Source organism: Cryptomeria japonica, chromosome 9 (assembly GCF_030272615.1).
Source record: "Cryptomeria japonica chromosome 9, Sugi_1.0, whole genome shotgun sequence".
Lineage (NCBI taxonomy): Eukaryota > Viridiplantae > Streptophyta > Pinopsida > Cupressales > Cupressaceae > Cryptomeria > Cryptomeria japonica.
Window position 1 is genome coordinate 503791528 of NC_081413.1, and position 17766 is coordinate 503809293.

The window sequence follows — 17766 nt, forward strand, 5'->3', positions numbered from 1 at the left end:
AGGAAACCCATTCACTTTGCCAAAACTTCAAATTTCTCTGAAAGCTTTCATATTCTTCCTTTCCTAATTTGGTTTCCTGAAGAAGCACAACATCCACTTCTCCCTTCAACAACTGGTCCTTGACCAGTTGTTGTTTGTTAGGAGCATTAATGCACCTAACATTCCACATTAGGACCTTCATTGTCCCTCAAGAAGGGGGCCTCCATTCCTGGATCTCAAAAGTCTAGTTATCTTTACCTGCCCCTCTGCATCTCTATCAGCTTTCCTTTTCTCTTGTAAGGTTTTCCTCCCTAGCTTCTTCTTATCTCCACAGCCTAGTGAAGTTTTTCTTGCCTTCTTTTGGCTGATTCCAAGTTTCTTGTCTCTTTACACCTCTCCCTCCTCCTTGGTTGCATTGTCTTGATTTTCATGGTCTTCCTCTAAACTATCTTTCTTAGTTTCCTTTGGCATTCGAATTTCATCGTTTGAGAATTATGACTTTGTTTCTTTGTCTTTTGTGCAAATGTGTTGGAGATTGTGGATCTCAAATGTTTTGAAATCAAATCCATAGTTTCTCTCTCCTCTTCTTCTGAGTTGCACTCATTCCTTCCTTCCACTTAAAAATATTTTGAGCCAAAATCATTTTGTCCTTGTTCACCTACAGACTTCTCATCATCGACTGCAGGGAGTTCATCACCCTTGCCATCCTTGTGCGAATTTGGAGTTTTGCCATTGACTTGGTTAAGTGGATCAAAGGGCAAAAACATATTCGAGTCAAGGGTTAAATGGCTTGGGTCCCCTTTGAATCCTACTAAGGACAAAGCTTCTAGATCACCCTTCAAATTACTACCATCCACCAAAACATTCGTATCCTTAGGAGAAGTCGTCTTATGTTTCTCTAGGATTGGTCTACCCTCCAAAGGAAACTCATTTGGTAAGGTCACCTCCATGAAAGAGTGGTTAGACTCTCCTTATTCTACTATTTTCCTATTCCCCTCTCTTCCCTCTATATTGTTTACTTCTGCTGATTTAAAGTTACATTGCTTTAAGGTATCGATGAGACCTCGAGATGTCTATTTTTTAGCACAACCTTCTACCTCCAAGAGTTTAACTCAAATAATTTTTCTAATTCTTCCCACAACCCATCCTCCAAATCTAACTCCACATAGATTCTTGCAAAGGTTCTATCGTCCTCTAAACGTAGGTTATGGTCCACTTTTCAGAATGAAACGAGTTCGTCTCCTATGACCCTTAAGGCTTCTTCACTCCAGTATTTGTTAGATTTGTGTGAATGTTGTCATTGATGTCAAACCTGGTGATCTGATTACGACCAAATGTGGTGTGTTGTCTTTATGGCACCGAAAGTTGTTCTGGTATTGCAGTTTGAGCAATAGTGGAAGATAGGTATGTATGTGATATTAAGCAGTAAGGCATGTATGATCTACTGAAGTCATTTCTGGAAGATCCCCTTCTCCGGAATCTTGTGTTTTTCTTAACATGGTTTGTATGCAGTTCCGATATCAATTATATCAGTCATATCTATTGTATCAGTTGTATCGGTTGCATTGCTATCCGAATGATTATATTGCATGGTTCTATATTCTAGAATATGTGGCATCTGTATCTCGGAGTTGTTGTGCTTGGAATTTGTGCTTATGGATCCAAGTCTATGGGTCCAGCAAACTCTTGTTTTGTTCTGATAATTGAGGCGTACATTTCGATAAATGAAGAGTGTGATGGAAGCGCGTGGAAGATTGGTGAAGGCCGACTTGGTTATCCTATTTTTGGTCGAGGCATGTTTTAGATAACGTGTTGATCCGAGCAGTGCATTATTGTGTAAATCATTTGTGCTTGGCCGACATATTATCTTAGTGTATGCAGAGTGTAGTGTGTGTATAATAGAGGGTATAATTATCTTGGTGTATAGAAGAGGTGTGTGTGTGGGGTATGATGAGTGTAGTGCGTGTAGCAGAGTGTGAAGTGTGCGAGTGATAGAGTTATAGACAGGAGAGCAATTGCAGTATGAGAGCAGTGGAATATGATATATGAGCGAAGGTGCGTGTGAAGAAGAGTCAGAGTGTAGACAATGTTGCAATAATCCTTTAATCGAATCTGCTGCAAGCAATTGGTTTAGTAGAGTGCAAACAGTGGTGCAATAATCCTTTACCGGATCTGCTGCAAGCAATTGTGGACAAGTTGGAGAGATCCTTTATCGAATCTATTGTGAGTTGATATCTATGCTTATATTGGTACTGATCTCATGCATTAGGAGATGCAATTTTCCTCAATCCATTTATTTTCTATTGCAGTGAGCATTCCGGCAATAAGCCGCTTTGTATTTGGCAGTGAGTCATCCGGCAATGAGCCACCCATTTTGTAAACATCATCTAATTAGTTGTATTATCTTGAGAGTTAACCCTCTCTGTGGCTTTTCCCATTTGGGTTTTCCATGTATAAAATCTGGTGTTAATTTTGTGGTTGTGTTATTTGTTTATTCTGCATTTGCTATTTCATGTTGATGTGATTAATTGATGAGGTTAACATTTCAGTAAAAGTTTTAGTAGTGTGGGAATACCGATTCACCCCCCCCCCCCTCTCAGTATTCCGGTCTATTAAACCATTCAACAGTATTCAGTGGACATTGGTGATTCATCGATATTGCAAGTGAAATGGTTGAAAATTGGCTCCCAAACTTTTGTGAAGAAACCTATTCCGTCCATTAGCAATGGATCTCCCTCCAAGATTTCTTTTTTGACTTCCGCCGAAATGCATTTGATTAGAAAAGAATTGTTTTGTAGTGCCTCAATCGCTAATTGATCTCTCCAGATCTTTGTTCACCACCCCATTATTTGTTCTCAAGACCATCTACTTTCCATCCATTTCACGAAGAAGCTTCTTTCTTTCAATCGGCTCCTGCTCTCTTCCATCAGCTTTGATGGGATTATTATGGCCTTCGATTGGGGCATCTTCAATTTATTAGGGTTTTTACTAAAGTTAAAGAAGGGATTTTTCCCTCCTTTCTAGTTCCTCCTAAACCCAAATCGAAACTCCTCATCCCATCGTGTTTCTTGTCATCCTTCCTCGAATCTCCCTTCCAAGAGTCCTCTTCCCCCTTCATTCTTAGAGGTCTTCCGCTCGAGCTCCTCCCCAACGGAACCCTATAGCTCCAATCACAAAGTGCGGGATGCACCCCCTTCACAGTATGTGCCAGTCAGCTTCCTCATTCAGTCCAAATCCAATGCCCTGCAACCTGCTACTCTTGCCACGCTGGTTCTGCTCCGCACAACTCCAATATTGTGACACGACTTCTTTTTTTTTAACAAGTAAACAAAATTTTCAATATGAAAAAGGCACAAATTAATTTATTTCTTTGAATTCACTTATGAAATTCTGAAGTTAGGAACTAAAAGCCTCCAAACTCAAAATCCAGAGAGACAATAGTGCTTAGAATTTGACCATAAGGCCAGATTATATAATTACAATCTAATCATATCCACTAAATTACCAACAGGCAATTCTTAAGGAACAGAAAAAACATCAACTACATGTGTAGTCAAGTCACTCTAAAATCTTCAAAGACAGTGGCATAGAAATGGCCACAAATATCATATGCCTGTGACATAACAAAAAGAACAAGAATAGAAACATGTGGATTCTTAAACTTTATCAAGATTCATAGAACACAATACAGAGACCAATCACAGATACATTACAATGCTGACTAAATAACATTTATTCAATAAATTGGGCATTTGCATGGAAATTACTATAACAGAGAACTTAAATTTCTGTACTTTACCACAGTATACTACACCATACTAAATCTTAAATTTAAGTGGTTCCAATAACTGCTTTGGCTATTGCCAAAGTTTCTTAATTTCATTGCTAGTATCAAAATTGTTTGTTCTCTTGGCTCGTGAGATTACTCATTCCAAATGTTTTATTCTATCTTCTCAATTACACAATATAAATCATCAAAGCATAATTTTATTTGAAGCATCCATGCCCAATCATCAAGCAAAATACATAAAACACATCCATGACAGATTCTCAAGCATAAGTTTAAGTTTCTAAAAATTCCAAATTAGATTGCCAAAAAACCAGCAGTAACAGACATTTCCTTTTTACTTTAAATAGTTGGACACAGATGAAGTATTACCATTTACCACAATGATGAACATTGCATGCCAGAACGGTGGTATTTTTTTTGGAGGAAGCATAACTAGTGGATACAGTAGATCAACATTCCTGTACCACCAATAAATTCCAACCACATGGACCACAAAAACCAATATGATGCCAATAAGAACTGAAATCTTCCGTTCACCCTATAACCCACAGTAGATAGCATTGTCAGCGTATAATTACATCAAGTTAGAGACAAAACAAAAAGAGTAAATACACTCTTTAATATTAAGAAAGAAGCCTGTAACCTTGGGGAACTAACACAATAGTAACTACTATCAGTAAAGGAACATATAATTATAACATCATGGAAAAAAAGATACTTGATACTAAAGCTGATAAAAGATTGCTCCAAACAAAATTATCCATAATATTGATAATAAGCTCTCATGCATGATGCATTCAAATTCTTTAATCAGAAGTTAGAATAATGGTCATCACAAAGGAGAATGGCTATAAAAGATAACTCTTGGATTGCAGAAGAAACTAAAATAAAAGATTAACAAATTTTAAAAGATAACAATATGATGAATATAATTCTTTAAACTGTTATTCTATACTGCTGAATTGTGTACCAATAAAAGATTAGATTGAAACTGCCTTTTTCCATGTCACTAATTAGGATTTGGATCTCTCTCGTAAAAGAGATACATCTTAGTTGACCACATTAAAGCCACCAGACTTGACTTAATGAAGCTTTTATTTTTAATTAAGTAAAGCAGGAAAACTTTTAACCTCGGGTAATTAAGAGGGATCCCTATCCACTGGGGCTTGAACCTCAACACTTTGACTGCTGATAATCCCAATCTATCTACTCAATAGAACTTAACTATAGGAAATAACACAATACAAATATTAGATGTTTTTTCTAAGTTTGTGGGATTTTTCAATATGTGTAGGGTTAATTACAAGTCGTTGTAACGGTGATTATTTCTGTGATAAAATTTTAATATCATTTTAAGTATTACAACATTTTAATAGATAACAATATGATGAATATAATTATGTTAACGCTAGTCTATACAGCTGAATTTTGTACCAAGAAAAGATTCGATCATAACTGCCTTTTTTCATATGTCACTAACTAGGATTTGGTCTCTCTCATAAAAGAGTCCCATCTTACTTGACCACATTGAAGCCACTAGACTCAATTTAATGAAGCTTTCTTTTTAATTAAGTAAACCAGGCAAACTTTTAACCTCAGGTAATTAAGGGGGATCCCTAGCCAATGGAGTTTATAACTCAGCCCTTTTGACTGCTCATAATCCTAATCTATATACTCAATAGAATTTAACAATAGGAAGAACACAATACAAACAATAGATGTTTTTTCTAAGTTTGTGGTATTTTTCAATATGTGTAGTGTTTAAATCATAGTCCCAAAGAGTTTCATGATGAGGGGAACAAGTTTAATGAGATATGAGCTCTACAATTTGACCTAAATCAAAAAAAAAAATCTTTCAAATGCCAAGATCACATCTTTATGGCTTTTTAAAGTTTCAATAGAAGGCAGTGAAGCAACAACAATCTTTTAAACTACACCTTAAATATACGCTAGAAAACCTGTCATGCCTCTTTATTGTCAACATTATGGGGGGTATTATACTGTTCGTGCTAGTGCTTCCTTAGTTTCTCTTGGAGTGAGTTGAGACACTCTTGCATTCCTATTTGTGGAGGCAATCTTTCATCCTCATGTTGATCATGGTTCTTCGGACTATTGCAACTATATTTTCAACTTTCATTGGTTAAGTGCTGATGATAACATCACTCATGCAACTTCATTGGTTGAATAGTGATTATGAGGTCACTCGAGCAACTTCACTGGTTGAGTAGTGTCATTGGGGTCACTCATACAGATTCATGTCATATGCTTTTTCGATTGATAAATATTGTTGCAGTTGTTGCCATTAGATCATTGTTCAAGTAGTGTCATGTGGGGCACTCATGCAGATTGTTGTCTTCTTGATCCTGATCATCATCTTTTCAGAGGAGATTCTTCAGTTACAGCACCATATCAGTCATCCTTTGACAATTGGCTGCAACTTCTTCATGCTTCGATAATGTTCTTCATGCTCGTGTTTGGGACATTGTTTTGGAGGCTTCTTAGTCCTTCATGTTCTCTTTTTTGGAGAGTAGTTTTCTCCCACAAGGTTTTTCTCCTTTTCTCCGTTTGTGAGATTCATTGCATTGCATTGTAGTTGTACATGGGTACCTAACATGGCTTAGTTGTCAGGACCCATCTTGCATCTCATATTGCATAATAATCTTCTTCCTAAGTTGCACTTAACAGGGAGTATTAGTGTGAATGTGGTTTTATCCCGTTCACATGGCTTAAGTTTACTTATATGGCATTCTAGATTATCTTTATAATGGAGCCATATCCCATTACTAGATATTAGTCACTTAGTATTTAATATTGTGCATAGTAAAGTTAATTTTGGTAGTAGGTAGTTAGCCAGTTGTTAGCTCATACCTCATCACACCTTTGTTATTTACACGAGGTCTTTGTACATTCTGTATCATCTCAATTTCATTATCCACTCATTGGTGAAAGAGCATCTTTCAAGTTGCTTCTCTTTGTGTTGTGAAGGTTGTTTGGTTTGCAGGTTGTTGTTCTTGGGTTACAACAACACTTATAAGTTCACATCAAGGGAAATCAGTTGCTCCTCCCTAATGTTGTGATTATGAAGAGGTTGGGTGCAACAAGAACTACATTTCAAGATCAAAATTTAATTTTTAACTTATCTAAGCAAATCTACATACCAATTTAATTAATTGTCAGGAGCCATCAAATATTTTGTGGTGGAAAACAGTACACTATTAATAGATTTAGTTACTTCTAGATATAGGATCACTATCAAAATTAGGTGGTTTAGTTCTTGTGAGGTTCACCTTCTTTGTTAATGACTGCTAAGTCATCAGTGAAGTGTGGAGAATGCTGTTCAAATTGTTGAGAATCCTAAGATTATCATCCCTTATTCCTTTAAGGCCAATGAGGAGAATATGTGCAATGAGAGGATGACACCTAATAAAGCCCTTAGAGACATAATTCTTGGCAAGCCACAGATTTACAAGTGTGCGGAGAGCAGGTTGTTTTCTTCAGCTCTATGTATTCAAAAGGAAATAACATAGAATTTAGGTGAAAAGGACTAAATCCCTCAAAAGTTTCTCCTAGATGGTAACTTTTTTAATAAGTGTGATTGAGGTTTAGTTACAAAGTTATCAAATGTTGTACTCACAAATTTGGGGGGATGAGGGGAAGATTGTGGTGCAAAATTACCAAATCTTCAAATCTTTTTTATGCCACCCTAAAGTGTTTCTAGATGAGCAATTTGAGCACATTTGAAGGCATTGACACAAAAAAAACACAACACGTTCAGCCAAAAGTGTCTCAATGATCTCAATTTTGTGCGATACAACCTTTGTCTTCGAGTCAAAAAGCTAGAGTGAAAGTAAACTCATGATTCAATTGACTTGGATGACATCGCTCCTTATTTGAATAGACTACAAAGGATGTGGCGCACATTTTTCAGAGAGGAAAGAAACAGAATGAGCAGCAGGTATAGAATCATAAACAGAAGCAGACATGAAAGCATCAAGAGGGGCTTAAATGGATAATGGTCATGATATGCTCGTGGATAACATTGGGAGAAATTTTTACCATCCAATTCAAAGGTACCATTACTAAGAAGCTTTAGTCATAGGTGAAATTTGAAAAATTATTTTATAGATTTGTAATAGTATATGCTAATAACAGCTGATCACATGTCATATCATATAAGACACTACACTATGATGTGCACTGTACTTTATTTTGGTCTGAAACTAATAGACAAATAACTTATGAAATCTTTAAGTTCAGTATTTTCTATGCTATTTAAGTTCATTTTACAGATTATGTAGTTTTTAATATGCCAAGATTTTGCTAAGTCCCAAGTCCAAATCAAAAATCTTGAACTGCCAGTATAAATATTTGAAAATGGTTGTTAATTTACAATTTCTCTAACTCAAGTGAAAGAATTATTAAGCAGGTACCACCAAAATGATAGTTCAAATAAAATTATAAACAGTCACCGACATCTTGAGGACCCAATCAATTCATTTCTTTCTTACAACATGAATTTGTCAACCACGTTACAAATAGACATGGAAGTAGGACCTTAATAAATTTCACAAGGATCTTAGTGTTGAATACTCATAGATTTCAGAGATAACAATAGCTTATAGACCCATACAAAATACCATTTTATTCCATTTTGGAAAGAGCACAAAATTGTTGCTAGCATAAACCACTTCCATCTCTTACATTGGCTGTCATGTCCCCAACTGATCCTAATTTAAATTTGAATAGAAGCGGGAAAAAGCATTTTTCAACACTATGAAATATTAAATATTTTAATAACAATATTAAATATATTAATAGATACTTTAATGATAATATTATTATTTGAGTTGCTGTTGGTGGCCGACCTGTTGAAGGGAACTATCAAATTTATTTATTGGCTGACCTGCTGATAAGGTAAATTAAATTTTCGCACCCTTTTTCAGGTCCACACACCACCTTGTGGAGGGGTATTTAAAGTTTCTTGATTATTTTTATTGGGCATTCTGGAGTTTGGCAGTTTTGTTCCTATTTCCATCTTTTAGGACGACATCCCAGCATATTTGGAGCTTGCAGGACGACATCCCAGCAAGCTTGGAAAGGTTAGACAAAATGCTAACCCTTCTATCTATCTATCTAAGTCGCCTCCCTCTTTCCTGTGCAGATCTGAGTTCATTTTTGGCATAAACAGAATGTGGGAATTGGAAGGCCAACCTTGGCATTCAAATCTGCTGCAATACTTCTGCAAATATAGCTGAGTCAAGAAATCGCAGCAGTCCAGAGCCATCTTTTGGAGATTCACTAATCCTGACACTATGAAGAAACCCTACCATATCAGGGCAGCAGATATTCCATCCTTTGCAGCTCTGAGTTGCAGTCTTACTCTAAGTGTAGATCTGAATCTAGACACCAGGAACCTACCCCAAACTGGATTTTCTCAACAGCACCTAATGGTCTGCGATATGGAAGCCAAATATTGAGGGTTCCACGCCTCAATACAGTCAATACAACCTATAAAAAAGCTTTCCACTGAATGAATCCAGTTTTCACAGGTCACGGATAGTCCTCTCCAGCACTAGTGCTGTCCAAATCAGTGATTACTGTGTGTACATTTAAGGCCTAGGGCCAGTTTGAGCAACTGTTTATACAGTGAATACAATAAGAAGTTCTGAAATTATTTTGTGTCATTAGTGTTCTGTGTAAGATTTGAATGTTTAGATAATTAAATTCCATGTGAAAGTCTATCATTAATTCAAGCCAAAACTCACATTGGAGACCCCTAATTGTAATATTCTTTTTGTAACATCTAATCGAGTGTTTTTAGATATGTATCTTGTTGATAAGCCTTTAACTTAAACTGTGAAGAGTCTCTGGACTCATTCCAGGAGTTGTCAAAACTTGAGCTTAAAGCTTTATTAGCAATAGAATTTTTGTACTCAAAAGTTAATGCAATGGCTGCCACTGTCATCTGGAAGTTGAAAGCAAATCTTGATGTCCATCTCAAAATAAAGACTATCAACATAAATGCATTATCATTTGAAATATGAAATTAAAAAATTCTCTAGCAACTACCAAAGATTTCAACAAATGGTACACAAAAAATACAATTCAAAAAATACTCCAGCAACTACCAAAGATATCAACAAATAGAAATAACTGACAGAGGTCAGCATCAGATCTGGCAGATGCTAGAGTACTACTCCTTGAGATCTCTTCCTTTAGTCTAAGGCCGATTGTGCTCAAAAATGCCAGATATCAAGCATATAGGGATAAGTAAATCAAAACAGTGCAATTTTGGAGATTGTTAGCCATCTGAAAATGCATCATATATTCCTTAACCTCTTACAAGTTTCAAAAGAGTTACCTTCAAAGCTGTCTGCTTGCGCAGAATATCATTCGACTTGATCATCACTGCTGCTATCCAGAATGTAACAAAGAAGCCTATGATACCAACCAAAAGTACACAGGCTTCAGTAATAATGTCCAAAAAAGAATCAAAAGCAATCAGAGGAGGAAAAAAGTGATAACGTCCAAAAAAGAATCAAAAGCAATCAATGGGACTAGTGGAAGAAGAGTGAAAAACAATGGAGCCTACAGCATTTCACATCCTCCAAACAGAGAAAAAGCAGTGTTCTTGGGATGCAACAATGTGAGGCTATAACAGAAACAGATCCAATGCACAGCATTCAGACAATCCAGAAATTTTAGAGATCATCTACCAACGGACAGATTTTGTAAAGCGAAGCAGCACAAATCATAAGGAAGGTCACCCCTAAGCTCTACACCTCTAATTTTAAAGTGCAGTATGGTTAGGATGAGCATCTTCCATATCAATATCTAATTCCCTATTTTTTGGAGAAGACACCCAAGGATGGGGAGAATTATACAATTCAACCAAACATGCTTAAAAGTTGAGATAACCATATACTACAAAAACATAAGTATCTATCTCATTTCATGCTGAAGGATAAAAAGACTATCTAAAAAATCCATTTGTTCGGTTTACCATGACTACCACAATACGTGCTCTCTTTCCCACACCTGTGTAATTGCAACCTTGAGATAGAATTATAAAAGCAACTTGCAAATTATTCCACTGTTACAGATCCAATAAACCAATTTAACACACATGTTCTGCAGGTTAGTATTTGAAATGGCAAATAACAGCATGAATTGGACAAGAGAGGCCCTATAGTAGTTACAAAGATCCAGAAAAGGCCAAGAAACTCCCAAGAGGATCATAAATACCAAAGAAGAACATTAAAAAAATAATAATAAACAAGCAACAAACCATGATGACACAAGGCTAAATACATATGAGCACTACCTAGATCTCTTTAAGCCTGTGTTTTAGCAACAATTTTAACTAGATGCTGATGCAAATACCTTATGGCAGCTCTCGTCCATATTCTCACTTTTTGGCCATGTTCATATCATATAGAAGCTGTTTCAGACTGAAATGACCATGTTCATATCATATAGAAGCTGTTTCAAACCGAAACAGACATGTTTAGCACCATTACAGCTGAGTGGCAAATTGGCCTAAGAGGTGACCACCACATGCATTATGCATTATTCTTCATTCTAATAGCATTGAACAGTGGTACCTTGCTTCTGAATATAGAAGTTCAATGTTTATTGTATGTGACAATGCTTTTACTGCTTCTGTAACAGATGTTATTTTCACAGGCAGCACTTTTAATGCTGCTGTAACAGATATTTTGGAAAATCCTGTAAACTTGCATTAATGAATAATCAATTATAAATTTGTTTTATTGTATCATGATTCATGAAGTTATGTTAATAATAGGTACATACTCCCTTTTTAACAAATGGAAATGGATTATAATATGATTAGGATGACATTGTGAATCTATGATGGAAAAAAGCAAGGCAAGCATGAGCATGAGCCAGAAAAGAAAGGAAGATTGAAAGAAAGAAAAAGAAAGAAAAAAAGATATTATACTAATATCCACAATAACCAAGTTAGACCAAAAGACTTGACAGTAAAGGAATTTATTATAGCAGATCAAGAGAAACTGCAACAACCAAAAATAAAACATCTAAAACTAAAACTAAGATGCAAAGGAACCTAATAAAAGAGAGGTCTACTCTAAATGGGGAAACTTTGACAAGTCAATGTAAACAATGCAAATAACCAAAACTATCCTGTCAAAGACCTGATGCCAAAAGCAATTGCCCACAGAGAAAAGAGGTGGAATTGAAGGAGAACAAAACTCCAATCAACATTAGGTTTACAAGTAGAAAGGCCAACATCCTCATCAATATCCATGAAGGGCCCACTATATTGTTTGAAGACGTCTTTAGAAGAATAATCAAGGCTACGAAGTTCCAAATGAACAATCCTTTGAGGAAGTAGGATATCCTTGCAAACATGTCTCTTGATATCCAAAGCCAAGAATCCCAAAGATAATACAAAAGAAAATTGGCAGCACATATTTTCTCTTGAGTTGTGAATGTAAAAACAGAGAGTAGTTAACCATCTACAATAGGGCTAGCCACCCCTCTATGATCAATGCAAGATTCAAAAATATAAGATGTCTGCCGGACATGAAAAGGGGATGTCATCTCATTTACCTAAAATAATGGTGCCACTAACTCAACTATCTACTAGATGCTCACAGCCCCAAATGGATGAAATACATAGATAAAAGGAAGTAAGGTTTTGTGATGACTGCCTTGGCTTTCCTTAGTGGGATTGTTTAGATCAAGCACAAATGAAACAGCTATCACATTACCCTCAATATTCAATTGCAATTTATGAAAGGTTTTACTGGTGACCGTCTTGGCTTTCCGTAGTGAGATGGTTTAGATCAAGCATACAGGAAACAGCTATCACATTACTTTCAATATTCAATAGGATTGCAATTTCATTGTATTGTTAAGCCTTTGTCTTGAAAGTGAAGAATCCTTGGAGCCACTACACAACTTGTCTGGATTTAAACTAACCTGAATCTTCAAATTTTATTTCTGTACTTGATAAAATATTGGAGCCAAATCAATAACAGAACAGCACCTCAAATTGTCTTCTTAAAGCTTATTGTGTTTAAAACAAATAAAAGGAAATGCCACCTCCTCTTCCTCCACTCTGGGAAACGAGTGCAACTTGCCCTTTCCTACCATCCATCCCAAGAAAGCAAGTATCCTGATTCTTGCTGCCATTGGGAGGAATGTCCAGTCAAGGGGCTCTATCTCAACATTTGGGGTCAACCAAACTCTAATGGGGTCCTCGACCTTACGGTTACTCATGGATGGGCGTTAAAGGGCCCCTCCCACCTGGGCACCTTCTATTCAAACAAACTAAATATTATTTATTTAAACCTATAACTTACTTACTCCTTATTAATATTTATATACCAACTCATGATGTAATACATAAACCTAAAAAAATCTGCAAACATGCATCAAGTGCCACAAATTAAAGAATGTCAGCTTAAATGCAGTGAAACCAAAGAAATTGAAAATCAAAAAATGCTGTCAGGCAGCTTCTCTAGCTCCAACAGTAAGGAAGTCACTTAAAATGTGTTCAAATAAGCATAATGTTTGAGGCTAGACCTTATGGATGGGCGTTAAAGGGCCCCTCCCACCTGAGCACCTTCTATTCACCAAACAAACTAAATATTATTTATTTAAACCTATTAACTTACTTACTCCTTAAATTATCTGTCAGATGTATTATAGATGTGAGTGTTCCAATTACTCAACCAGATCGGGCACTAAACTCTGTCATTTGACTAATTTACAATCATTTTCTACTATGATGAATTATCGTTTCATTTGTGTTAAGTGCTAGAGAACTTTACTAATTGCTCTTTCTAATTTTAGAAAGAACCATATGGGAGAACAAGATTACATTAACTAGAGATCAGTCCAACAACTGCCCACAAATAGCAACAATAACTTCCTGTGAAATTTTCTTTGTAAAGTCACCATGTATTTTGTCAGCTCATTATAAACTCAAATAGCCTGACAGTCAAAACAGACGGATTGAATAATGTATATGTCCCATAAATATATTCTTTGATGATTTACTGCCGGTGAGTATAAGCTATTGAGATTCCATACAATGAGATAAGGATGGCCCCTAAGCAAAACAATACATCGAAGATGTATAGAACTTAGGAATTTGGTTATTAGAAAACTTAGACATTGCATACATAGCAAATTAGGCATGAATGATATAAATGATTTTCTTGCCCCACAGATCTTACAGGATCTCCTGTAGGCTATAGACATTAATAAAATAAATGAAAACCTCATTAAGAGAAAACATGTGAAAAAAGAAAAAAAGTTAATAGGTGTGCCAGTTTATTGCACACTGGCAATTACTGTGAGAACATGAAAATTTATAAGGTACTATACACACTAAATCTTTGTCCATCAAGAAGCAGGCTTTGCGGTTGCACGCCCCTTAGTATATGTTAACCATCATCCTCTCTAATACTAACATTGCTGCCCCTATGTTACTTCTATGTGAATGTTGTTCTAAATGTTACAGGCTTCAAACAAATTGTCACATATCCCTTATTAAGTACTTCATTCTACATTAACATATCAGATTCTTCACTTCAATAAACTAGAACAAAGATAAAATTGAAATTTGGCAGGTAAGCTGCAAGAAGCTTACCTTGCAAATGCTGTCGAATGAAGACCACCAACAAAAGCAAGGAAAATGGCAAAATCTGCTCGATATATCTAGCAAGTTGTTGAATATCATATCTCTGATATGCAGTATCCCTTCCATTTCCATTTGTATTATTATTACTATTCTCGCTGGCATCTGTCTCTGCATTGTTAGGCACAGAGTTTATTGCCAGTGGTGTAACTGAAGAGGACGAGCCCACACTACCTCCACCACTGATATCAACATTTCCTGTACCCTGCAAAGGTGCTGAAGAAGCCTGTATATGATTATTATTACCGCCGTTAACTGTTTCTGTTTCTTCAACATTAGATGCAACTGCCCCTACTCTCACATGCTCTTGCTCCCCTGCTCCGATTATCCTAATAGACACCTCAGCACCTCCGCCATTGTCTGCCCTATCCCTGAAGGCACCACCTCCAGCTGTCAATCCAGTTGTAGCCTCACTATCGTGGTGATGAGATCGACCTCTCAAAAGCCCTGAATACTCCAAAAAAGCAGAAAGCGGTGCCTGAATTAAATTTGCAGCAGAAAAAGTCATCCCATATCTTCTTGTACCATTGCTCCTAAATCCTCCTTCAGTGTTCCCTCCAGATGTTTCCATAATTCAAGCAAATGGAAACAAGTCTGAAAGCCCAAGAAATAGATTACAACACTTCCAAGATTAGAGCAATTCAAAGAAAATTCCTGACTCGATGCAAAATTGCTAAGCAAAGCTTTTAGTTGATATTTTTTTAATTCTTTGACTGGTAGTTTCAAACCCTGCTGCTACCAGTTCAGATTTAAACTCTAGAAATGGATCACAACAACTCAAATTTGAAGCACATCTTTCAAAGAAAATGTCAAAGTTGATCGGTAACTGCCAGCCAAAGCATCTACATGCGAACATTTTGTCATTAGTTCAACAATAACTTCCAGCCCTGATGCCCCACAAACCCTACAAGTGGTACAAATTGCTTTAAAGAAATTGCCAAATTCAATCTCTGATTACCAATCAGAATATCTAGTTGCAAATGTTGAAATTCTTGGACAGATAACTTCAAGACCTGGGGCCACCTTTTCAAATTACTGATTGCAGAGGTTCAAATTTACAGTTTATACCAAATTCGATACACAGATGCTAGCCAGAGAATGAGTTGCAAGTTTTGGCATATATGAACCCACAATTCAAGCAATGATGCAAGCCATTCAAATTCAAACCCCAAAAGCCCTAGAAACAGAATACAGTGTTTCAAACTTACAGCAACTCTTAATAAACGACAAAATTGGCTCCGCAATTGTTAGCCAGATTATCTAATTGCAAATTTAAGCATTATCTGACAACAATTTCTAATTTTTCAACCCCTTCTGCTAAACTAAGGGCTAGCAAAGGTCAAACAATAGAAATAGATAGCAGCGCTTCAAATGTGCAGCAATTCAATCAAGAAAATGCCAAATTAGAGCCCTAAATGACACCCACGACTTCCACTTGCAGAATTCGGCACTGCTTGATAAACAACTTGACTTTTTGAGAGCTGCTGCCAAATTATTTTCTCAAATTCAAACCCTAACAAACCTAAAGAATATCACAGCCCTCCAAATTTGCAGCAATCCTTTCAAAGAATTCGCAAAATAAGATCCAGTAATGCTAAACAGAGCGACTACTTCCAGATTTCGCAGACAATTCCAAATTTCCAAGCCCTGCTGCCAAGTTCAAACCCTGAAAACCCTAAGCACAGATCAGAACTTCTTATAAAGCCAAAAAAATTCAACCTGTGAATGCCGTTTACGTCTTCTTACTGCACATACGTAAATTTCGATTTTCCAAAGATTCAATTTCGTTCAAAATTCAATCCTGAAAACAACTACTACTTGTTTTTTTTAAGTTTAATAACAACTTATCTGTTTCCACGTTCCAGGATCGATTCCTAGCGAAGACGGAGTCCTCAATCCTCTCAAATTTATCCGAATTTAAGATCCGCGTGAATTTATTACATGCTCCGCCTTTCTTCTGTTTTTGTTTTTCTCGTTTGCGCGTTTTGCACAGCACAGAGAGAAGACGAACGACCGACGAACTCCGGTTGATTACTCCTACGACTGGCTCTCCCGGGGAAGTAGAATACTTACTGTGTAATTTTAGAGCGAATAATAATAGTTTATTAAGAAAGCTCGGTGAATATTAATAACCGCAGAGTGGCATTCTCTTCCTAAAATAGGTACTAATGGGAACGCATTTAATTAATTTGTTGTTTTTGTTTTTTCGAAATACGGAGTCTTTTCCTATGATATTTTTTGTGAATCTCCTGTCCATGGTGGGTATGCGTATGTCGTTTCAATATATCAATATATCAATATATCAATCAATCAATTAGCGAATAGCATCTTAAAACAAGTGTCACATAGTGGCAAGTACTTGCCACTATAATTTTTAGTTAAATAATAATATTTGTTATAATTATTAGAAATATTTATTTATTGTAATTAATATTAGCCAATCATTTACAAGTAGAATAATTATAAAGTTAAAAAACATGCATCTATATTATAGAAAAAGTTGAAAAATATAAAACAAAAGAAAAAATTTTGTTTTCATTGGTCTAAATAATTTTATTTAATAACCATTTAAACATGACAAATGAATTTTCATTACAATAGTATTGCTAAGGCAAGTATAACATATTAAAAAAACCCCCCTTATTTAAAATGAAAGGTATGACTTTTTCCTTTTGTGAATATATAAGATTTTGATTATTATTAATAATTTATATTATTAAAATAATATATTGTTTTTATTTTATTTTTTAAGTTGTAAAAATAAATCTTTGAATAATTGATTTGTTTGGAAAAAAATCAAAAATAAATCGATTTAATTTTTTAAATAAATTAATAAATCAAAAAATGTCATTAAAATTTTTATAACTTATATTACATGTGAATAAACTCATAATTTATATTATTATATTATAATGCAATGAATATTTTAGATCAATTTTTTTTTTGTTGCTTAGGATTTTTTCATTATCCTTGTTTTTATAAGATTTAATATTTTTTTGATTTTATGATTAAATTAATATGAATATTTATCTATTTTGCCAAAAAAATATTATTGAAATTTAGTTTATTTTGATTATAAATTAAAGAACATTGTAAATATAATTCATATTTTTAAATTTAACCTGAGATTATGCCTTGTTCCGAGAAACCCGCCTATAAGAGGCAAAACGATATTAGCCAATCATTTGCAACAAAAATAATTTTTGTAAATTATAATGTTAACAAATGTGCATCTATACTATAAAATAAATTAAAAAAATTTAAAGAAAGAAAAATAATTGCTTTTCATTGGTCTAAATAAATT

At 35.3% G+C, this 17766-nt stretch overlaps 1 protein-coding gene across 1 annotated transcript in view; it reads right to left on the bottom strand.

Moving 5' to 3' along the window:
* The window catches only part of LOC131048298 (uncharacterized), a 42481-nt gene extending 25936 nt beyond the window's left edge, over positions 1–16545 (bottom strand). The window contains exons 1-4 of the mRNA XM_057982197.2: positions 15421–16545; positions 14415–15304; positions 10131–10207; positions 4139–4307 (exon numbers count right to left, since the gene is read on the bottom strand). Coding sequence (XP_057838180.1) covers positions 4139–4307; positions 10131–10207; positions 14415–15033 — 865 coding nt within the window. The 5' untranslated portion in view covers positions 15034–15304; positions 15421–16545. The remainder of the gene's footprint in view (positions 1–4138; positions 4308–10130; positions 10208–14414; positions 15305–15420) is intronic.
* Between the last annotated feature and the right edge of the window lie 1221 nt (positions 16546–17766).